The 24,085-nt window shown below is 43.5% G+C and overlaps 1 protein-coding gene and 4 non-coding genes across 5 annotated transcripts; 1 reads left to right on the forward strand and 4 right to left on the reverse strand.

Annotated features, from left to right (window-relative positions):
* Positions 1-5,281: 5,281 nt before the first annotated feature.
* RNASE12 (ribonuclease A family member 12 (inactive)) lies at positions 5,282-5,815 on the reverse strand. Its single transcript, XM_032621723.1, has one exon. It carries the CDS (start codon positions 5,813-5,815, stop codon positions 5,282-5,284), a length of 534 nt encoding a protein of 177 aa, XP_032477614.1.
* Positions 5,816-17,938: 12,123 nt separating this feature from the next.
* On the reverse strand, positions 17,939-18,010 carry TRNAP-AGG. The gene has a single exon. It is a non-coding gene; the product is annotated as a tRNA-Pro (tRNA).
* A 913-nt stretch (positions 18,011-18,923) lies between these two features.
* On the forward strand, positions 18,924-19,005 carry TRNAL-AAG. Its single transcript has one exon. It is a non-coding gene; the product is annotated as a tRNA-Leu (tRNA).
* Positions 19,006-22,413: 3,408 nt separating this feature from the next.
* TRNAP-AGG lies at positions 22,414-22,485 on the reverse strand. The gene has a single exon. It is a non-coding gene; the product is annotated as a tRNA-Pro (tRNA).
* Positions 22,486-22,813: 328 nt separating this feature from the next.
* TRNAT-UGU lies at positions 22,814-22,886 on the reverse strand. The gene has a single exon. It is a non-coding gene; the product is annotated as a tRNA-Thr (tRNA).
* Between the last annotated feature and the right edge of the window lie 1,199 nt (positions 22,887-24,085).

The raw sequence follows: 24,085 nt of genomic DNA on the forward strand, positions 1-24,085 counted from the left end.
CCTCTTCCCCCCTTGGTACCCATAAGTTTGTTCTCTAAATTTATGACTCTATTTCTGCTTTGCAAATAAGTTCATCTGTACCATTTTTCTAGATTCCACATATAAGCAATATTACACAATATTTGTTTTTCTCTTTCTTACTTCACTCTATATGACAATCTCTAGGTCCATCCACGTCTCTGCAAATGGCACTATTTCATTCCTTTTTATGGCTGAGTAATATTCCATTGTATATACATACCACATCTTCTTTAATGTAATTTTAAATGTAATTTTCTCTACTGCAAATCTTCATATTATCTCTCATTATCCTCGTATTGGTTTCCTATTGCTGTTGTAACAAATTACCACAAACTTGGCTACTTGAAACAATACACATTTATTTGCTTACAGCTGTGAAGGGCTGAAGTCCAAAATCAGTTTTACTGGGCCTAAATCAAGGAGTTAGAAGGATTACACTCCCACAATGGCTCTAGGAAGAATCAGTCTTCTTCTCTTTTCCAGATTCTAGAGGTACATTCCTAGCATTCCTTGATAACCCCTTCTTCCATCTTCAAAGGCAACATTGTAATATCTCACCTCAGTCCATCACATTGCTTTCTGCTCTAGAGTCAAATCTCCCTATCCCTCCTCTTATAGGGACACTTATGTTTGCATTTAGGACCAACCCAGAAAATCCATATTTCAAGATCCTGAACTTAATCACATCTGCAATGTCTCTTTTGCCACATAAAATAAAATTCACCAGTTTTAGAGATTAGGACCTGGATATCTTCGGGAGCCAGTATTCAGCCTACCACAATCCTGTGGGGAAAAAGAATCATAAAAATTATTTATTCTAATACTCAAAGGATCTAGTACTCATCTGTCTACAATTATGTTTCCACCCACTCTTTTCATATGTTTCTTCCAACTCCTAGTACTTTTTTTTTCTTCTATTCAAATTTTAGCTATTTTAATGGATTATCCATCAAGTTCAAGATTTTAGTTCTTCTTTTACACATGCCTGCTTTGATCACTTCAGACAACAGAGATATGTTCATCTCTTAAGATATGATATTATTATCCTGTATCTAGTACCTTGTATACAGGTGCACATTTCTTTCATTTATGCCTTTTTCCCATAGTAGCTGGTACAATGCCTTACATACAGAAGTTTCTCAATTGCTTGCCTGTAAATATCTTCTACTCATTAACCACTCTATTATTATTCTGCCCCCATAGTAGGTCATCTCCCGTAATATCATTACATTTCTCCCCACTAGGTCCAAATGCCTATTCAACCACTCTAGGCCTACATGAACATGCCTTCACTTTTATAATTTATGGACAGGTGACTGTCTGACATGAGGAATAAAACTACAAAATAAAAAAATATGATGAACAGATTTTTGAACTGTGATGAAAACAAATTTACATCAGTATAATTTGCCACGCATTTAGTGATGTTCATAGCCATGATCATAGTGCCTGTTAAATAGGCCTAAAAGGAAGCAGCCCGTAAAAATGTTTACAGTGAGTATGATTTTTGTAAAGATAGCTGAGCAATTCCAGAATTTTCTAAAGGAAGGCAAGAGGGAATTTCTAGAGCTGACTAGGGAGCAGCTCAGAGGCACTCCTCTAAAAGGGCTGGATGTGTACCCAGGGCGAGTTCAGCAATTCGTGCTGCTCTTGTCTTTTTCCACCTGGGCAACTCAGGGCTATGCGTTCCATGAGCCTTGGATGAATAGGTTGCTCCACTGGGGCTGAAACCAGGCCAGATTGAATATTGGCCTTTGAGTGAAAGTCTTATGGGTGGCCTGGCTCTAGAAACCTGTCCAACTTGTCACCATATCTGAACAGTGATTTTGAATACAAGACACACAGGGAAGAACACATAAAGTTAAGTGGTGCAAACCCTGGAAGGAAAATAGGAAGCAGAAACATGTAGGGTGCAAAAGAGAGATGTAAGTTGACGGCACAATCTGGTCAAGAGAAGAGAGCATGAAAGTTGGATGAGGAAGGGATAGAAGGTGAAAGGTGTCACCAAGGGAGAAGTAAGAGTCATCACTGTTCATGGAGGCATATTTCAAGAGCCTGTCCTCCCAACTTTGCTTCCCCAATTCCTCCTCTAATAGGCCCTGACTCTCGTGCCCAGGAGAGCTCTCAGAAGGGATATTGAAAGTGACAGGACAGAGATCTCACGGAGGACATGGGATTCTTGGAACAGCCTGAGCTGGAGAGACAAGGAGCGCACACGCTGCAGCTGTCACATGCCCAGGGCTCTGCCAGCTCACCTGGCCCTGCTCTCTGACATTACACGAGACAAGCCCCAGGGCCTCCTCAAGCCCTCCCACGAGGACCCGAACTCAAAGTCATCAGAGCCAGAATGGACTGAGCTGAGTCTCTTACCTAAAGGATGTATAAGAGGAGGGAGGAGTGTCAGCAGTGGAGTAAAGAAACCAAACATGCAGAGGGTCCGAAAGCTAGAATGGGGCTGAGTTCAAATAGTTCTCCAGAAAGACAGCAAACACCCCAATTTGTCTTCCCAGGAAGAGTGCATGAGAATGTCCCCTTTCCTGCCCCTATGCCAGCACTATGTTATTTTAAAAAATCTTATTTCTGCAGATTGGGCAGGTTAAAAAAAAATTATATCACATTGTTTTGTTTTGCGGTACGCAGGCCTCTCACTGCTGTGGCCTTTCCCATTGCGGAGCACAGGCTCCGGACACGCAGGCCTGTCAGTGGCCATGGCTCACGGGCCCAGCCGCTCCGCAGCATGTCGGATCTTCCCGGACTGGGGCACGAACCCATGTCCCCTGCATCGGCCGGCGGACTCTCAACCACTGCGCCACCAGGGAAGCCCTAAAATGTCACAATTTATTTGAATTGCGATTTTATCTTTATTGAATGAAAATACTCTGAGGATAGATTCCATCTGATATCCTCAGTTACTTACACTTTAATAGGAATGCATTTATCTGCAAGATTTTTTTTTTTAATTAGAAAGGGAGGTTAGGGGAAGAAGGGAAGAAAAAGCACTGAGAAGGAAAGAAAGGACCATTAAGCCTAGGGAGAGGGATAGGAAATGGAATCAGAATTCAGAACATAGAAACACGGGCCTAAAGAACACATTTCAGCTACTTTTGCCCAGGAAATGATGCTGCTACCAGGACCCAATGCGTCATATGATAGGGACCAGCTGTCTTCTGCTCAGCCTCTATTCAGATGCTGGGGGCTCTCTTCCTTGGTGACATTCACACTTTCATGAAGACAACAATGACAATGGGATTTCCACAGAGAAATGAGTAATAGAACTCAGCTGCAAAAGGGCCACCCAGAGAGGTAAGCCTTTACTTACAATGTTGCAAAGTGTCCTTAACACATGATGGCCACGCTTTTCCCTCCATAAATCTAATCAATCTGTTAGAACTTGATGTTTACCAATGACAGAGTTAACAACTAGCATAGGTTGATCTGACCTTAAATTAAGTACAAATAAATAATGCAAAAGTTGAAGTCTCTCAACTGAAAATATAAGAACAGAAAGGGCCCTCTAAATCTTGTGCATTGCCCGTGTCTGCTCCAGCTCACTGTATGAGTTTCTGGCTATCAGTTACAGGATTAAAATGTCATAGCTCAGAATTAGTGATCTCATAATCTGGCCCTTACTTGCCAATCACTCCCCCCCCTTTTTTTTTTTTTACAACCCCCCAGTACTAATCTCCCCACCCCCGGCAACTCCAACGAGGCCAGTTTCTAGACTCCCTAAGAAATAGAATTGTGGAGTAATAGACAAGGAAAGAATCTCAAAGATTATCTAGTTCAAGCTCCTCACTTTACAGATGAGGAAACTGATAGGAACAGAACTTAATCAAATCCCCAGACTTAGGAACCTCTCTTTCACTTCCTTCTCTTCCTTTGCCCTCTCACTCTAAAGATCCTCTGCCCATAGCTGAATGAGGAGGAACTAAAAAAACAGTCCAGCTGTAAGAACTAATAGGGGAAAGGAATGATTAGTGTGAGTCAAAGTCCTCTCTGTTCCTTCTGAGGATATAAAGAGGAAATAGATTGAACCCCGAGGGTCTTGATCCCTCCCTCGGAAATCCTTATCCATTTCTTTCTAGTCTTTAAGGGAAATGGTTTCTGACCAGTCAGGCATCTTCTGATCTCCTTTTCCCTTTCAGCAAGGCACAGAGGCATCTGCTGAATAGGAGCAGGTACAGCTTAAGTTATACACATCGTCCTTAAAGAGGACCTTAAGAGGTGACCCCAACCGCCTCTACACCTAGGATAAAGTCTGGGATTAGTGTGAGATGAATGAGGTACTCGCTGCACGTACAAAATGTTAAGGGCCCAATAATCAAGATAAATAATATTTTATTGCAATATTTAAAAATAAATTGAACGTATATGACACAAATGAACCTATCTACGAAACAGAAACAGACTCACAGACATAGAGAACAGACTTGTGGTTGCCAAGGGAGAAGGAAATGAGGGAGGGATGACTGGAAGTTTGGGGTTAGCAGATGCAAACTATTATATATAGAATGGATAAACAACAAGGCCCTATTGTATAGCACAGGGAACTATATTCAATAGCCTGTGATAAACCACAACGGAAAAGAATATAAAAAAAGTATATGTATATGTATAATTGAATCACTTTGCTGTACAGCAGAAATTAACACAACATTGTAAATCAACTATACTTCCAAATAATAAATAAATAAATAAATTTAATGCAAAATAATCCCTGATGAACAATTATCAAAATTTTAACCGCAAAAAATAATTTTTTTTTTTAAATAACAGGGTCTGACCCTGCATTGGTACAACTTGTGTACCCCACCTCATCCTAAATCCAACCCTGTCAGAATGGGTCTTGATTTAAAATTCAGATATTTTGTTCATCAGGGATTTATGCATTAATTTTGATTTTTAAAAATTTATTTCTCTATATTGCTCAGGGGGTTTTGGTGCTCCTTCAATTTTGCATGTGAAGTGAGTCCCTCACCTTACTTAATCCCAGTCCTGTGTAGGATTCACTCTTGGCTCTCATCAAATGAAAAAGGACAAGGAATTAAAACACATGCAGAGTTTATGGTTTAATTCGGTAGATTTTTTTTTTATTAAAGCAGAATAAAAAGATCCCAGCTCACCAATACTGAAAGGATAAATGCATTTCACTCAAGGCATGACCCCATGTCCACAATTCAGGTGTGCCTCAGGGAGAACCAGCATCAGTGCCTCTGCGAGAGGAGACGAGAGGGCGGCCGGCTCAGATGCTGGTCTCAGGTTATTCATCGTATCTCTGGATATTAACTGGCCCCATGTCATCACAAGTGACGACAGTAAACCCCTCTGTGGGGGAAATGTGGTAGCTGCAGGCAGGATATCTGGTGCCTTCAATGAGCTTGCAGACTGTCATTTTGAACTTGGTCTCACTCTGGAAGCAGGGAAGGGTGGAATGGTTTTGGCAAGCCACCTTCCTGAGAGAATTGCAAACACTGTTGATATTTCGAGGCCTCTCATGGACGAAGACATGCTCCTTTTTGCAGGTGTTGTTGGCTTCCTTGATGAGTCTTTGTATGATCGTGTGGTTGCAGTACCTTACAGGAACGTCACTCTGAGGGTAGTCCACATGCAACTGGTCTAATGTTGCCGCCATTACTTCCTCATCCAGCTCATTTTCCCAGAATAGAAGCAGCAGGAAAAGTATCACCCTTAGTATTACCAGGGGTATGAGGTCCTTCACATCTTTTGCTCTAACTCCTATAGAGTAAGAGGAGACAGAAAATATCAGAGGGTAATCATATTCCTCCAGCACCATCCCCTGACTTTGCTCCCCTAGCCTTTGATATTTTATTTCCTTCTCTCTGTTAGTGAAAATCCTGCTAACCCTGCAAGGTCCAGCTGGAGGTCCAGCTCCCCAAGAAAGCCGTTTCTGACCATTTCAGCTCTCGGAGTTTGGTACTGAATTGTTCTCTAATTTTTCCTGTTGTATTGTGTTTGTTGGCCTCCACAGCTCCTTGACAGTCAGTATCTCATCTCCTATTTCTCCTGAATCCATCAGAATGTTTAACACAGAGCAGAACATACAGAAGGTATTAAAAGTACGCTTGTCTGATTGTTTTATTCCTATTGCTGAATGACTTTCTTTCCCATAATTGTTTTAACCTTAATCCCACCAAAGTCAATATGCTTTTAGCGATTTCTATTAATCCGTTCTTCCCAATTCCTTCCTAATCTCTCCCTCTGTCAATCCTACTTGGTTCTGTGTTAGATCCTCTCACCTTTCCTTTTTGCTGTAACTCTCACAGGTAACATATCCTTGTGATCATGGATCCAAGAAAGTCCTTTGTGTCTCACTGTTCCCAGACAATAACTGGTAGGGTGCCATCTGTGTGTGGGGAGGCCAAGGGGGAAAAAGCAGAAAGGGAGGAGCCTGTAGGAGGGGAGTGTGCTTGGCTGCCAGCGGGAAGAGAAGTTACTTTCAGAGGGACAGTTGGGTAAGGCAGGTCCTGAACGTGTCCTCACTAAACAAGCGTTGACATTTCAAAACATGTATTATAGTCCTGAAGTGTACCAGATGCAGTACTGTTTATTTTCCAAATTTTCATCAGTCCTTACTACAAACCTGTGAAGTAGCTGTTATCTCCATTTCATTAATGAAGAAATGAGTTGCAGAAAGTTTCAGGTAGAGATGTGAGATGGCAAGAGTAATAAAAATCTCACTTTCTCAATGCTTAACCCTTGAACTCCAGTTTCAGCAAGTTTCATTCCCACGTGGTGTCCAAGACAGGGCAGAAACAATTCCCTGACATTAACATTAGTCTTGATAAAGCCCCGGAATCCTGGCAAGTATGGTAATGATTTCCAAACTCTGCTGAACATTGGAATCTCCAAGGCATTTTTTAATGCCACCTTGAGGCATTCTGCTTTAATTAGTGTTGGGTAAGACCTGGAGTTGAGATTATTAAAAGCTTTCCCAGTGATTCTAATATGCATCAAGATTTGAGAACCACTGAATAACAATATACTTGGGAGATCTACATGGAAAATTAGTAGATGAGGGCTTGGTAAAAGATAGTGAGTGGCTCAAGGTATTGAAACAATAGAATCCTTTTTGTTGCCAACATCTCCCAGTCTTTGATATAGGCATGGAAAAGATGGACTTAATTGTACTATTTCTTGCTCTGAAATGATTTCTTTTTTGGAAAGACAGCTACATAGCCTCCTTTGTATGTATCTGTGTCTTTCTAATTGTCAACTAGAAAGCTATTTGGGGGTTAAAACTTGTCTGGGAAAGACAGAGAATCCTAGAAAAGACTTCAAAGAATGTGTCTCTTTGTATGCAACAAAAACAAAAGCATAATTCAAGACCATGAAAGTGAACAAGCACGAGGTTATTATTTACTTTCCAAAAACTTTCATTCTGGTTGTCCTTTCACAATTCAAACTGCTCTGTTATGGATATGTGTTGCAAAAATGCCACAACGGTGTAAGTACATAGTTATTAACTGTTGACAAAATTTTCAATTAACAGATTTTGATTTGCACACCATCTTGCAAAAACATTTCCATTGTATAAAAAGAACTCTTTCTACATATTGTAACATGTTCAATATTTCCTTCCAGGACTTCCAAGCAACCAAATTACAGATGTTATACTAAGTTTACAGGCAAGGAATCAACCCTTGTTACAAAATTTATCCTCAACTGAGGCAACTCGACCTACCTCTACATTTCAGAGTTTTACCCTCCTGAAATAGAGTTGAGACTGGTTTCAAATGTTTAATAGTGCTGGCAGCCTTGGAGAAAACATTTGTAATGCCTAAAACCAACTAAGGATTAACATCTGGAGATAAGGAATTCCTCCATATCAACAATAAAATGACACAAAAACTCCAGAGGAGAAAAGATTGTCAAAAGTTATAAAAAGTCAATTTCAGAAGAGGAAGATGAACAATGCTTAACTTCGTTAGTAATCAGATAAATGGAAATTAACATAACCAAAAGATATCGATTTATAACCATTGGATTATCAACAATTAGAAAATCTAATATTAAGTGCTGGAAAATATGCTACTGGGCAGGAGAATTGGTGTAGTCATATTGGAAACTAATCTGGAAGTATTTGGCAAAATTATAAATGGGTATAATCTGAGACTTTGTAAGCCTGTCCCGGGCATAGACTTCAACATAGTTCTTCCAGATGGAGTACGTGCAGGGATGTTCATCATGGCATAACTGGTGGCAGAAAAGAGCTAAAGGTAACTGAAATGTCCCTCATGAAGGGGATGGACAGGTAAACATGTGTTACATACATAAAATAAAATAGTATAAAACAGCTTCAAATAATGCACTAGCTTTACAAATAGCAACAGGCTATTTGGTGTGGTGTGAAAAAAAGAAACAATGAAAATCATTTCCAGTTGATTTAAATTGAAAACACGCATGCTTCAAAATAATACAAAAAATTTTCCAAGGACATACAATATTTAAGTAGGATGGAAGAACGTGGATTAAATACTCTAAGACAGATGCCCATGAGGATGAGAGAAATAGAAGCAGGGATAAGGAATAAAAAGGGAAAATAATAAAATGGAATAAAACAAAAGAGAGGCCTAGCATGGGCCATAACCAGGATATGATCAGCTCAATTCTGCGCACCTGAAGAGGGAAGGGAGGAAAGAAGAAAAGAGGGAAAGAAGGAAAGAAGGGGATGGAGGGGAAAGAGGAGGAAGAGGTGGAGAAGGGGAGGAAGAAACTGGGCCTATTATCAGATGACTGCATTTGACCTAAAGTTCCCACCACCCTCCCTTTGCTAAGCCTCAAGTCACCCTCAGGAGACTGCAGGAGGCAGGTAGCGGCTGGAGACAAATATTCGTGCCAGGATGTAAAACAACATGAGTAATTCCCCTCACCACTCATTTTGTCAAATTAATAAGCTCTCCTCCAGGACTGCTAGAAACCCACGCAGCTCCAGTATTGTCTGAGACTAGGCAACGGCTTAAAGGGACCGCAAAGGAAGCGAACACTCACTCTGGATGCCTTCAGCTGCCACGTGTGATGTTCAACCGTGTTGAGGCCACCAGTGGAGAGAACACATGAAGGGAGAGAAATTCTCAAAGAGCTCCGGCTGCTTCAGTGCCTTCAGAAAACTGTGGAGGTTATTCTGTCCTACAGAGGTGGTTGGCTACCCTTGCAAGACTTCTACGGTTGCCCCATGCCATGCTCACCTTAAAGTCACACAGCAGATTGTAGTTTCCCCAAAATGGCCACAAAATATTTTCTATCCCACAGTCTCTTCCAGAGCCTTACCACTCCCTTAGCAAGAGGTGGAGTCTCTGTCCTTTCCTGAGAACCTGGGTGCGCCTCTGTCTGCTCCCACTTACACAGCACGGCATGACCTCTGAGCCGTGGTCACACAGCTTCCACTGGGCTGTGGTTCTCCTAGGACGTTGCCTCTGGGGGTCGCGTAGAAAGAAGTCTGACTGTGTCGAGGCCACATAGGGAGAGGCCACAGAGAGACAGAGATGCCCAGAATGCTCCACCTGTTTCAGCTCCCTGTGAATAAAACCACATTGCGAGGCCTCGAGCAAGAACTGCCCAGTTGAGCTCAACCTCCAGATTCAGGAGCAAATGAGTGTTGTTATCGTTTTCGGCCACCATTTGGGGGTGATCTGTAAAGCAGCCATAGACAAACAGACTAGAGGGCTCACCACTGTGACAAATCTCCCCAAGCAAATCCAATTCCACCGAGTTTTAGCAAATAATAGATACCACTGAAGTTTTCTTGGTTATAGAGTACAGGTTGTCTCGCAAACAAGACAAAACTAGTTTTTAAAATCTCCATCTGCGGTAAAACCCCCCAAGTTCCTTTTTAACTCCCCCATCTTTCTCCATCTCTGCCCTGAGAGCCTCCATTCTCCATGGTGCCAGCTCCTCTGTGTCTCCTGGATTCCACCTGCCCCTCTGTGCCCCCTACCTTCCAATCAATCGCCCTGTGACCAAAGAAAGACCCTTCCTGAGCATCGATTCACTTAAAAACTGAGTGAAGTATTGTAAGTAACAAATATTTTGCTACCCAGCAGGTATAGATCTTATTCTACAAACTCGGGCAAGAAAATTGGCATCACCTTATTGCTTCTATATCAAATTAAAACTACTTCTAGGTCTTTTGCCCTACTAATCTGGGGAGAAGGTCAACTTGGTCATTATTACAGTTTCCCTTTCCTCCCAGGGACCCAGGGGGATCTGGAAGGATACTGTCCTTGCTCCTTCCCACTATGGAACCTGTATGAGGCAACATCACTAACTGGGGGACAAACATTCTAGTTAGTTTCCCTTATAAAAACTCCTCGAGTACAGGGTTCAGATTCAGGATCTTGATTCATGGTTGTACTAAGACTTGGTTTCCTCAGTACTGACTATATGGGATTTTTGTCACTACTGTAAGGAACTTTTATCATTCACATGCTATTCCATTCAACGCATATTTATTGAACACCTACTTATGCCAGACACTATTCTAGACACTTGGGACACATCAGTGAAAAGACAAAGATCCCTATCCCCCAACTGACTCTAAATCAATCCCTGAATATGAAAGTTGATAATTAAAATATAAGAATTGCACAGATATTCTGCCTAGCCCATAGGAACTATATTTCAGGGTAACCAAAGAGCTTTCATGTGGTAAGGGAAAGTTCTTCTTTACAGAAGAATAATAACTAATAGATATGAATAGAATGATAAAAATTTTTAAAGTCGCCATTATATAATCATTTATGAAATTATTAAGTCAGGCAAAAATTATTTGGTAGGTCGTAAAACCATTAGGAGAGAGGCTTATGGGAAACTTTGCAATGGAAGAGCTGGATGCCACCACCTAGGTATTCAGAGAAGTGAAAAGCTAGTTATTATGTGCCTTTTAATATGATGCCATAGGAAGTACACAGCATTGTTCAAGAAGTATCCTTGCCAAACAATTGAATCTAAATTAATTAAGCCCTAGATTTAACTTCCAGTGTATAGGAAATAAAGGAAAATGAGGCACATGTTAAATAATACCTCAAGGAAGCAATAAAACAAATCCAGATGGTGAGACATTCTGCAAGATACCCAACAAGTTTTTCAATTGGTAAGTGGCACGGAAACAAAGAGGGAGAAACTGTTATAGATGAAAAGAATCTTCAGATTTCAAATCTTACTGGAATTTATTATTATTATTATTTTTTGGTGGTATGTGGGCCTCTCACTGTTGTGGCCTCTCACGTTGCGGAGCACAGGCTCCGGACGCGCAGGCTCAGCAGCCATGGCACACGGGCCCAGCCGCTCCACGACATGTGGGATCTTCCCAGACCGGGGCCCGAACCCGTGGCCCCTGCAGCGGCAGGCGGGCTCTCAACCACTGCACCACCAGGGAAACCCCCAGCACCACTCTTAAGACAGAAGTTTGGAAGTACCTCTGGGTTGAGATCTGCTCTCCTTCCTCCCTGTTCAGTTTCAATAAGAAGCCCCCCAAACTATCTTCATCTACTACCATTCTTCATCTACACCATTATATAATGGTGTGGACAACAGTCAGAAGATAGATAGCTCAAGCTTCTTTCTAACCTTGGAAGTGGAGCTTGCCCATGAGGAAATTCATGCTGGTTCCCACAAACTCTCAGGCATTCGATGTAAGCCCATGTATCAAGAAATATCTCTGACTGCTGTGCAAAGGGCATGGGACTTTATCCGTTCCTCCAGGAATCCTTCTTTGAATTAACAACCTCCATCTTCTCCTTGAGTCTCCATATGAAGCCTTCCTTCAAGCTTCCTGTACACAACTTAGCATTAGTGATTACTGTGTGGTAATGGCAAAGGGTGTATTTGGCTTCCTGTCCCCTGTGCCAGTGTGTCACTGGAGAGCCAGAACGATGTACTTGCTTGCACTAGCACACTGCCTGGTACTCACGGGAGATCAAAAAAGGGTAAAGGATTTTAGATCTTTTTCTTTTGCCACTAACTAGCTGTGTGATCTTGGGAAAGCCATGTCACTTCTCAGAGTCCCAGTTTCTTTATCTCTAAAATGAAGGTGGTAGAAAAGAATGAAGGAAGAATTTGACTATCTACCTTTCTGCTGTCACAAACGAAGGCTTTGAACTACATTTAAATGACCTCAGTGACTATCCTCTTAAGATGACGATTCTCTGGTTACCACTTCTATTTCCCCCCACCTCCCTCCCTAAATCAAAAACACTAACTATTGCAAAAAAAAAAAAAAAAAAAGGCATGAAGCACCCCTGTTCTGGGGGAGTTGATTGGCTACCCTTGGCACCTGCAGAGCTGTTTGCTAGACAAGCTGTTAATAGCAAGAGTCATGCAATACCTTCACAAGGCGCTCTGGGCGCTCTTCCAGCTGCCCTCCCACTACCTCCCTGTCTCTGTCCACGTGAGGTAGACAGACTGGAGCTTGCATATATCCAAGAACGAGCTGCTCCTGATTTGGGCAGGACATGTCTGAATCAGAGGCTGTCATCAACCTCAGCCTTGCAGGTACAGCCCCAGGCTATTCACACAGGAGGAGGGAGGTCCTGTATTCCCTTGGGGGCAAACCAAGCCTTTTCTGTGTGTGTGTGTGTGTGTGTGTGTGTGTGTGTGATTTTACTTGTATTCCACAAATGACAGCCACCAGGTGATAGGCCAGGGGAGGTCAGGTTGCCGTAACCATATCAAACAGCTGCTTGGTAGGCCCTTCAGTTTCCCACTTCTGAGAATGCTTTGATCATAGCATACCTGGCTTCTTATGTGTGTCCCCAGGCTGAGCCCTCAACAGTTTCCTCTGAATCCTCATCGAGGAAGGAGCATTAACCCAGCTTTCCCCTACAGCACCTCCAAGCACATTCACAGCTGTCCTGCCATTCCCAGCTCTGCTCTCCTCTTGGGGGCCAGTTCCAGCTTCCCTGAAAATCAGATAAGATTCCTTGAAAGCAGATGAATGAATGATGGCTAATAATCACCAAGGCCCTAAAGAACCCAAAGAACCCAGATGCAATAAAAAATAAGTAAACAGGGCTTCCCTGGTGGCGCAGTGGTTGAGAGCCCGCCTGCCGATGCAGGGGACACGGGTTTGTGCCCCGGTCCGGGAAGATCCCACATGCCGCGGAGCGGCTGGGCCCGTGAGCCATGGCCGCTGAGCCTGCGCGTCCGGAGCCTGTGCTCCGCAGAGGGAGAGGCCACAGCAGTTAGAGGCCCGCGTACCGCAAAAAAAAAAAAAAAAAAAAAAAGCAAACAATCAAAACCAAAAATAAAACCCACCACCAACAAAAAAACACCCTTCCTTTTCAAAAGTCTCCAGCTAGAACAAAATGAGCAGTGGTCTGGGAGTCATGAAAGCGAGGTTCCTATCTTCATACCGACTTTGCCACTAACTAGCTCTGTGACCCTGACCTGCATTCCACCGGCCTCACTGACTTCCTTTGAAGTGGCTCTGGGAGCTGGCAGAGTTGGTGGAATGCACAAGATAAAAACAGAGAACAATTTTAGAGTGGATAACACACATTCGGTCGTAACCTTCCCTGATGCAGGGCTCTGTGCTTGCTTATTAGAAAGCTGAAACGGGGGTCCCCATGGCTTTTTGTGCAAACCCTACTATATCACACTAATCTTTGTAAAACACAAATCTAGTTCTGTGCCTGTGCTCTCCACCCACACACCCACCTAAACGGTGTCAATAGCTTTTCATAAGTCTTTTTTTTTTTCCCATAAGTCTTAAAATAATGACCACAGTCCCTACCGCTGCCTACCAGGCCTTGCAAGGAAGCCTCACCCAAACCACCCTTCCTCTCTCTGTCTATCTCCTTACACTCCCCTTTTCAGTCCCCTGAACTCATCAGGCTTCCTCCCAACTCAAGGTTTTAACACCTAGTTTCCTCATTATGTTCCTTACTCCATTCACCCCTCCCCATTCTACCTGCTTAAATCCTGTGTGTGCCTCCTTTCCTTAGACAAGCCTTCCCAGAAACCCCAGGGGAAGTGAACAGCCTCTGTTTTGCTTGCGTCACACTCTGTACTTTTCCTTTGTGGCCCTGATCACTAGCATAATAAATTAACTGTATTTCTTGGTTTTTGAAAAACTATTTGATTGTTTCATGAGGGCAGAAACCACATCTGTCTGGTTCCCTGAAGTAATCTCTGCTCCAAGCATAGTGCCTGGAATACAACAAATGTTCAACAAATGTTTGCTCAAAAAATACTCTTTAGGGCTTCCCTGGTGGCGCAGTGGTTGAGAGTCTACCTGCCGCGCGTCCGGAGCCTGTGCTCTGCAACGGGAGAGGCCACAACAGTGAGAGGCCCGCGTACAGCAAAAAAAAAAAAAAATACTCTTTAAATACTGATTGAATGGAAGAATCCATGAGTAAATGTCCTAAAAGAACTAGATTTTGTTCTTTAACAATAGTATCAAAAAGCTATCCTTTGCAAAACTTAACAATCCTTTTTTGATACTTTTGGTGGGACCCTGTAGCACCATATGGACATAAGATCAGAAAGATCAATAAAAGGAAAGAAAAATGTTGATTCACTTCTACCTGAAGACTTTAAATCTGTGATTGTCACTCTTAACTCTCACCTTTAGCTGTTGAAAGCAACTCAAGAGTTTTGCTAGTGGATGCTAGCTCTGTTTTCTGCTTTCCCTCTATAGCCATGGGATGCCATCTACTTTAATAAGTAGTTCAGCTTAATCCCATGAACACCATCTCCCTGGACAATAACACAGCTCTCTCCCCTATAAGTTCCACCTGCCTGTAATACACATGGAAGGATCAGCAAAAAGTAATGAGGTCCCTAGGAATTAATTTTTAATCTGCAAGACCTTAAAGGGAAGACCCGTGGTAATATTTGGTTTGTCCACAAGGGGGCAGATTTCAACTTGCGGTCATAGCTCCTGAGAGCAGCAGAGACACTGCCTATTCACATGTACTTTGTGACCATCAACAGCTTTTCACCCCCTGTTTCATATACTCCTGCCGGCATTCTCTCCACATGTGAGCAATGTCTCCTTAGGACTCATACTCAGAGTGACCCCTCATCACAAAACCTGGTCAAGTGAAGTTGATGAAGTCCTGCTGGGTTATACACCTCCTTCCCTAACCTTTTTCCTCTCCTCTGCAGTCTCCCTTTTATGGACTTTTGTTCCTCATCTTGTTAAGTCACTGGTTTTACATACTTTTACAGAATGGCTAAATGCAACCCTACAGAGTGACCTCAAAACACTGTCTGGTTCAGAATTTGCCCAAAGCCATGGAAGCCTGAAGCAGCCCTGTACTTCAGCATCTCTGCCTGGAGAAAGTTTGCAACAGAAGTCAATGGTGCTGATGCGCGACTTACAGCTGCGAGAGCCTACTTTGTGCCTTTCTTTATGTCCAGTTGGGAGAACTTTTCAACCCTTCTGTAAAGCATTCACAGGTCCATACTGTGGCCGAGAAGGAGAGCTGCTAGAGAATATATTTCAGGCATGGCCCTCCCTCAGCCTTTCCCAGAGGGTGGCACACACAGTGGATAACCCATACTGCAAGAGCCCTCTATTCAAGTTCCCAATACCTCCATGCTCCTTATTCCCCTCTGTGTCCAGGATCCGGGATTCCTTTTTGATTTAAAACAGTTCACACAGAGAATTCCCTGACTTCCAGTGGTTAGGACTCTGCTCTGTGGCAATAAATAAATAAATAAGTAAAATAAAACAATTCACACAATTCATTAAACAAATATTTATTGAGTATTTATTAGGTGTTAAGAACTGTTCCAGCCTCTGAACAGGAGGCTTTGGCAGTAAAAACAACAACAACAACAACGATGTCCTGTTCTTGTGGAGCTTCCATTCTCGTGGTTGGGGAGGGAGAATTCAACAAAGCGGGAGCAGCAGCAGAAGTCAGGTGGTGGTACGCGCAAAGAAGAAAATTAAAGTAGAGAAGGGGGAGTAGAGAGCAAAGGGGTGCTATTTCATGCGCAGTGGTCAGAGCCATGCAGATACGAAGCAGATAAGATTCAAAGCAGAGAGAAGAGCACGTGCAAAATTACTGAGGTGGGAATCTCTGAGGAGTACTAGAGGCTAATGTAGTTAGCTGACAAAGGGAGAGACGGTAGGAGATGAGGTCAAAAAAGTGAGGGGAGTCCAAGAAATGGCGAAGTCATGTAGAGATTTTTAAAGCCATGGCAAGGAGTTTTAATATTATATGAAATGAAATGGAGATGCATCAAAGGATTTTAAGCAGAGCAATGGTCAGCTCTGTCCTAGGCTTTAATAGGACAAGTTCATGTGCCCAATGTTAGCACAAGTTCATGTCCCCAATGCACAGTGAGGCCAGACATACTGAAACGTCGGAGTTTGGAGCAAGAGAAAGGTTTATTGCAGGGCCACGCAAGGAGCCGGCTGGCTCTTGCTCTAAAAAATCCGGCTCTCTGAAGGGTTTCGGCAAAGGATTTTTAAAGGCCAGGTGAAGGACGGGGGGGGGGGGGGGGGGGGGGGGGGGGGGGTCGCAGGGTACGTGATCAGCTCATGCACAGTTCTCTGATTGGCTGATGGTGAGGTAACAGGGTGGTGTCACAGGGGTTAACACTATCAGTCCTTAGGCTCCAGGAGGCCTGGGGCTGTGTGCTCATGGTCATCAAGTAGTTAACATCTTCCATTTTGGGGGGGGGGGCGGTTTCACATCTGTAAAACAACTCTGGAAATGTGCATCAAATACTGTTATCTAGGTATTTCAGAGAGGAGGTAAAGCAGAGGATATGGGGGAAGGCCTGTCCCGGGAAGGTCCCATAGGGTCCTACTTGGTTACATCTATGCTATGTTGAGAATAGACACCAGGGCCAACCAAGGAGGCTTGCTAAGGGGCTACTGCACTAGTGCAGGGGAGAGGTCATTGTGCTTTGGATTACAAAGGTGGTGGAGGAGGTGGTGAGAGGTGTTTGGACTCTGGAAATATTCTAAAAGTACAGCCAACATCATCTGTTACAGGACTGACCGAAGGTTATAAGAGGAAGCACTAAAAGATGATTCCAAGATTATTTGTTTCACAGTTTTTCCATATGTCTGAAGAGGTACTAGAAGTTAAATACTCAGGAGAATAATTAAGAGTGAGGTGAAAAATACCTGTGGTTTCTGGGTCTTGTTCATCAGGTGAGTCAGGGCACATCAGACTGAAATAAGAGGATGTGAACACTGCATACCCAGCAGGTAGGGAGCGAGTAGGGGTGAAGGGCATAACCATGTGGGGACCCCATCCTCAAAGACTCCAATGTAATTGGTTCGGTGTTGGACACCGCAGTGAATGGTTAAATCGTTTTACAGGTTAAGCCTCATCTGCAGGCAGGCTTGAGCGTCCCTGTTGAGAAGTTCACTCCCTGGGTGCTGCGTTACCAGCGACTCCCGTACCCCGACGCACACACCCAAGGGCCCTGGAATGTTAGGCTTGACTGAGGGAGGGAGTCCAGGCTTTCTTTGACGAGACACGTCGTCGCACTTGCTGACCTGCGGAGGTCCCAGCACCCAGTGGGCCCCCAGGCTTACAGTGGAGGAAAATTGAGGGTTATGCGAAGCTGTTAATATAAAATACACCTCCCTAAGTCCTGAAGGAACAATTCCTGGCTAATAACAAAAAAAACTACAAAAGAGAAATGATGGTTGATTTTAGAAATAATGATTTCGTAGAAGAAATACTGTATGAAATATACCTAATAACATGTCATTTATCCTCGTGAATTAATAATACAAGGAGCATTGGTCTAAAGATACATATAAATCTGCAATAGTGGATTATAAACTGGTGTTCATACTGTAATAGTAGCTACATAGGGTGCTTGCTTAATGTGATGGTGTTTAACATCAATAAATCAGAGGCTTTATGGGAGGTAAGGTAAAGACCAAGACCAAGACCAAGACCAAGATCGCTGGCTAGGAAAAGTAGGGCTCGTCCGGGATTTGAACCCGGGACCTCTCGCACCCTAAGCGAGAATCATACCCCTAGACCAACGAGCCACGCGAGCAGCGTTTTCATATCTAAACTTTAGTATGGAAACTTTTCGCCACGTCCATGGTTGTAAACTCTTCTTTTACTAATTGTGGGCATGGATGACACCTAGTGGAGGAACAAATCACTGCACGCTCTCGTCCAAATTTCCGAATGCAGTGCCACACATCTTTTTTAGGAAAAAAGATTCAGGATCAACATTAATTGCGCTGCATATTTTCGCTTCCGAGTGGGCCAAAGATGCTGCGGGAATGATGGCAGGCAATCTCATCAGGGACAGTCACAGGCTGAGGGGTGATCCCGTGGCACTGGGGAGGGGAGAGGACCCGCGTTCCCAACAGGGCGTCTCCCTGACCGGTACCGACCTCTCTGCCCGCTGTCGGCCGGAGAGCTGGGCCCAGTTCCGGAGACTTCTGGCTTCGGCACATTACTGACCTGTTCCTGGGCTCGGCCAGGCTGGGACGTCTCTGGCCCTGCCTTACATGCTATGGAACTCACCGCCCGGTTGAGCTTCCGCGTTTCCTCCGGGAAGATCCAGGCGCCTTCTCTCCGCAGGACCCCAGACTCAGCATCTCAAGTAGCGAAAGCTCTCGCCGTGTGGCGCCCTCCGTGGAGAGCCCGCCCGAGGCCCGAGAGGACCCCGACTCTCCCGGGTGACCAGCCTAGGTAGGCTCTCCGTACCCGTTAGAGCTAATAAAGGTTGTTGGGTCACTCGAGACTCCCTGCGCTTGTGTAATATGACTCTTTCCATCAATCTCAAGCACTGTGGCTACAAAGAAGAAAGAAAGCACAACAAATCGGGAAGAAAGGGGGAAAAAAGAGATACGAAGAGCCTCCTAAAAAGATAAATATATGAACCATGTGGCGTGAAGAGGAGGAGAGTGGAAGGTACAGGAAATGCTTCGCAAGTGTTTAGTGTGGGGTAGCGTGGCCGAGCGGTCTAAGGCGCTGGATTAAGGCTCCAGTCTCTTCGGGGGCGTGGGTTCGAATCCCACCGCTGCCAAGTGGTTTTTGTAACACTCTTGGGTGTCACAGCCATGATATGCGCTGGTCCTGCCACTTAAAGACAGAGTTTATTTACTTTCCTCTCTTGTCCAACCGCTTGTCTATACTTGATAGAGAATCTGGGTTTGCAGTTTTGCGACTTCTCATGTTTCTGAGTCTTTCATAAGTCAAAGTTCTTTAATGATAGATATTAACACCATCGTAAGGTCATGATAATGCCTTTGAATCCATGGTTTCCCATTGGTAAGGTGCTAGGACTTTAATATAAACCTGTAAGCTTTGCTTTGCCTTTCTTCACTCAGCCAAAGGGCATATTATGAGCACTTTTATTGTTATTGGCACTGCTCTACTGTTGGGGGGGTACAGAAAAAATGAATAAAACACGATGCCTGCCCGCAAGGGAAGCTCACAAAGCACATTGGAAAAGTAAGCCATACTATTTGAAAACGGTCTCGGAACATTGTAAGACATCATCACGCACAAAACAAAGGCAGTGTAAAGGAAGGCAGTGTAGTGATGTGGTGTGGGTGTGGAAACGCCGGGCTCCGCTGCTGCTGTTAGACCACCAGAGTCCTATCCTCACACTACTAGCTGTGTGGCCTTAGGCAAATTGCTTATCTTCTGCGTGCCTCAGTTTCTTCATGTGTAACGTGGAGATTCCTCATGGAAATGTTATAAAACTTAGTTTGCACATGTAAGGTGCTTAGAACAGTTTGGCAATCAAAAAATGTTAAGTGTTTTCATTGCTTAAACACACCTTTTGCCACAATTCAGCCCTCAGGGCTATCTCTTCCTTTTCTCCCATCTGGGTTGAAATTCCACTAAAGATTAGATAATAAAAGATCAAATTGTCCACAGAAAGCTACAGTAAAAATGTAGAAATGTGAAAGTCCTGTAATTATCAATATAGATATGTGTCATTCTGCTACCCACAGATAAGCAGTTTAGTAGTTTTTTATTGAGGAGAAGCCTGAATTGGGTACTTGGGCCAAAGTGGAGAGACGAAGACTGATTTAGGCTCTCCATTTGTATTGTAAACCAAAACCATGGCTCCTGTCGTTTGGGAAGATTCCAATCTGAGTCTACAAAAGCCAAAAACAAATGCTGTTTAATTGTGGCTTCTGGAAGCCAGCAGGTGCACCCAGGAATATGGTAATATTCATTCATTCATTCATTATTAATCACCTACTATACGTGTACACAGGGCTAAGTGCTGAGGGTACTGCAGCGAGCATAACAAAATCTTTTCTCTTGTTGAGCTTACATCCTGAGAGGGGAGGAAAGAGGAGAAAAAAAGAAATAATTAAATGAATATAAATGTGTCAAGTAGTGATAAATGCTGTGAAGAAAAATAGATTTGTACAGGGGCTAGTGACAATTGGGGGCTATTTTGGAAAGAGTGGTCAAGGAAGATGTCTCGAAAGAGGTGGCGTTTGAGCACAGAAGGAATATCTGAAGGACTAATATTCCAGAAAGAGGAAACAGCAAGTGAAAGGTCCATAATAGGAACAAGGTCCATGTATTTGAGGAATAGTAAGAAGACCAGTGTAGCCAGAAGAACGAGTGAGAAGGAGGAGGAGGGGATTGGAGCTGGGCTCAGAGGGATAGTCAGGGCCAGAACATGCAACGGCAAGATTGTGGATTATATTCTATGTGTGAGAAGTTACTGGATGTTTTTGAACTGAAGAGATTTTTTTTTTGGCTTGTATTTTAATAGGATAATTCTGGCTGCTCTCTAGAGTAGGGAGTAGAGAGGAAGTAGGAAGACGAGTTAGAAGGCTATTGTGTGAGTACAGTCAAAAGATGAAGGAGACTAGGACTAGGGTACTAGCAGTGAATGTGTTGGGAAATGGATGAAGGTACACCCAATAGGCTTTGTTGGTAGATTGGATGTAATGTATAGGGGAACTGGATGAATGATGGATCTATTTTCTGAGACATGGATGGTTGTGGAAGGGCAGTTGGAAGAGGAGTGGCAGGAGATCAGGAGTAGCGTTTGAGACATGGTAAATTTCAGATACCTATAACTCATTCATGTGGGGCAAGCAGGTGACTATATGTACAAACCTAGGTCAAGTCTTATGATACAAATTTAAGGATCATCAGTATAGAGACGGTATTTAAAGCCAAATGATTGGATGAGTATATGTAGACTGATCCAAAAAGGAAGACAAGAAGACATCTGTAAATTGACAGTTCAGGAAAGCAGGGGCCAGCAAAAGAGACTAAAAAGTAGCCTCCTGAAATGAGGAGTATAGTATCCCTATGCTGCTGGGAAGTCAAGTATGATGAAGAGTGAGAACTAACCTTTAGATTTGGAAACAAAGTCATTAGTGACCTTGACAAGAGTGATCTCCGTGGAGTGGTGGAGATAAAAGTCTGATTATGATCTTGAAGGACTTGGAGATGCTATGTTTGTATGCTGATGGGAATGATCTTGCACACTGGGAGAAATAGTTGTTGTGTGTTAGGGGCTGTAGCAGGGAATGTTGATTGCAGAAATCAAGCCCTTGAGTAAGGGAGAGCAAAGGGGATTCATCTGATGAGAAAGTGAAGGAGTTGCCTTAAATAGGAGATGAGAAAGATGAGCCTTGAAACAGGAGGGAAGACAGAGAATATGAGTGTGGATGTCGGTGAACTGGCTGCAGGAAGGGGATATAGTTCACTTCTAAAGGAGTTATTCTTTTCTGTAATAGTTATTCACTTAATAAAGAAAGTTGATAAGGGTCCACAAAACATTTTTTAAAAATTTAGCCTTTAAAATTTGCCTTTGGGGATTTACATTCCCTCCTTTCTCTGCTGCTCTGCTAGAGTTAACAGAATTCGTTCCCTACTCCACAGGAGTGTTTTTTTTTTAAAAGAGGCGGAGGTGGGGGGGAGGAGAAAGAAAAGACACGACACTATATGATAATACATAAAAACTCCTTTAAACGATAATTATCACACTCATAAAATGGTGATTATGTTAGTATGTTTGAGATCCCAGTTCCCTTGGGGAGGAGGGGCGGGGGGGAATGGGGAACAGACCCCCGTATTTAGCACTATTTGACGTTGCCAAGCAGTCTCCCAAACACTATTTTATTTTACTGAACGGGGTCCCTGGAGGTAGGCAGGGAAAGGGAACGTGTTACCATTTCCATTTCACAGCCGATGCACTGAGAGGTCAAGAGACTTACCCGCTCTCGGAACTGCCACGTCCGCCTACCCGCCGGGGAGAGTGGGGAACCGCTTCGTCAGACAGAATTCAATAGATAACTTAGAGCTGTCCCTAACTTTGCTATTTCACATCCTCGGGGGCCTTTGCTCAACTTTTCAAAGCAGAGTAAACAAAATGCTGTAACAGACGTATATTAAATAAGTTGTTTATTAGAAATGAAATACGTTATTTATTAGAAGCAGGAAAACGGGGCTCGTCCGGGATTTGAACCCGGGACCTCTCGCACCCTAAGCGAGAATCATACCCCTAGACCAACGAGCCACGCTTGTCCTATCTTTCAATTCGGCCCCAAGGCTCACTCACGTCACTAGGCGTTTTTCGAAGAAATGTGAATCCGAGAGCCTTCTACTGTCAGGAATGCGTGTTTGTTAAGCCAGCTTGCACAAGCCTCACGCCGCCGAGAGGCATTTATCAGCAGCTATGGTGGATCCAGACCGGTAAAGCAGCAGGGGAATTATTATGCGTCCATTTTGCCTGAACATACTCTCAGGCGCTGCCGAGGAGAGGTGGTATCTGCCGAGCACCGCCGCATTGGCACCGTCTTTCGGCCCCTGCCGCTTTGAGGCCTCGGAGGGAAAAATGATCCAGAAGGCCCCAGCGAGATTTGAACTCGCGACCCCTGGTTTACAAGACCAGTGCTCTAACCCCTGAGCTATGGAGCCTTCGCCCGAAGTACTCTTTTCTATCTTCCATGTTATAGATGTATTCAGTACGCCTGGCACCTGTCAAATGAAATAGAATTTTGACCCAGGCAAAAATCCAAGACATTCTACAAAACTGAATTTTCCGTGTCCCGTCAACCTCTCAAAAAGGCTCCACTTGGAGCAGAGCCACTACTAGACTGTCTTCTAGTCCCTTATCTTGATACTCTGCTGAGACATCGACGTCTGCGCCTCTGGTGCCCAGAAAGGATGCATAATACAAGAACTCTAGATACCTGGGCACACGGGAGACCCACCTGAGAATTAAGAGGCGCATATAGAGGGTATCTGATGGGCAGGGAGGTTATGGTGCACTCTCTTCCCTTAATATAGTGGTAAAATCTGCGGAGAAGGTGAGAAGAGGTTTACCACGCGGTTTTGTCCTTTCTGAACAGAGCCCCAGACCCTTGTTTGTGTATTGGAATTAATACCTCTCTCTCAAACAAAGGTCCAGGGTTAGGAGCAAGCAGGGAAAAGAGGTGCTGGGGAGGAAGATTTTAATCCTTCCTTAAAGACATATGGATTTACATATATCTTTGGTTTGAAAATAATACAATTTTTTTAAAGGATTGTGTTTTCACTTTTTAGAGACCCTGTTTTTGTAAGCTAGTAAACAGGAATTAAAATTTTATTTATTTAAATAGGTACAAAAAATCTTGTACCTATTTCTTACTGCAAATATAGTCATAGACTAGAACACTGGGGAAAAGGCACTGATTCACACAAGCCCAAGAAGTGAACCACTTCTGTTTAGTAAGGTTTAGATCCTCTGACCACAGGCCTGCTAGTGTACTCACTATTTTTTAATGTCATTTGTCAAAGATCATGAAGTCTGTAAGGAATCTGAAAGCTCATGGTTCATTGTCTCCGTTTATTTTCATTGCATAAATGTAAAACATGGTGACACTGACCTTACAAATATATAAGGAAGAGAAATTCCCTATTTAGACAGATAAAGTAAGGCCATTATGGCAGATAGTCTAGGTTCAGGGATGAGTCATGGGGAAGCATCACACTGCTGTCCTAAGGTGAGATGAAGGTGTACGACTGCCCAGGGCCAAGAATGTAATAGATCTTCTGTGGCTTGACAAGAACTGCTCCTCCCAACACTCCCTTGGTGTTCAGCCTTCAGTCTTTCTACACCAGGCAATATCCTCCAC

The sequence above is a fragment of the Phocoena sinus genome, chromosome 2 (assembly GCF_008692025.1).
Source record: "Phocoena sinus isolate mPhoSin1 chromosome 2, mPhoSin1.pri, whole genome shotgun sequence".
Lineage (NCBI taxonomy): Eukaryota > Metazoa > Chordata > Mammalia > Artiodactyla > Phocoenidae > Phocoena > Phocoena sinus.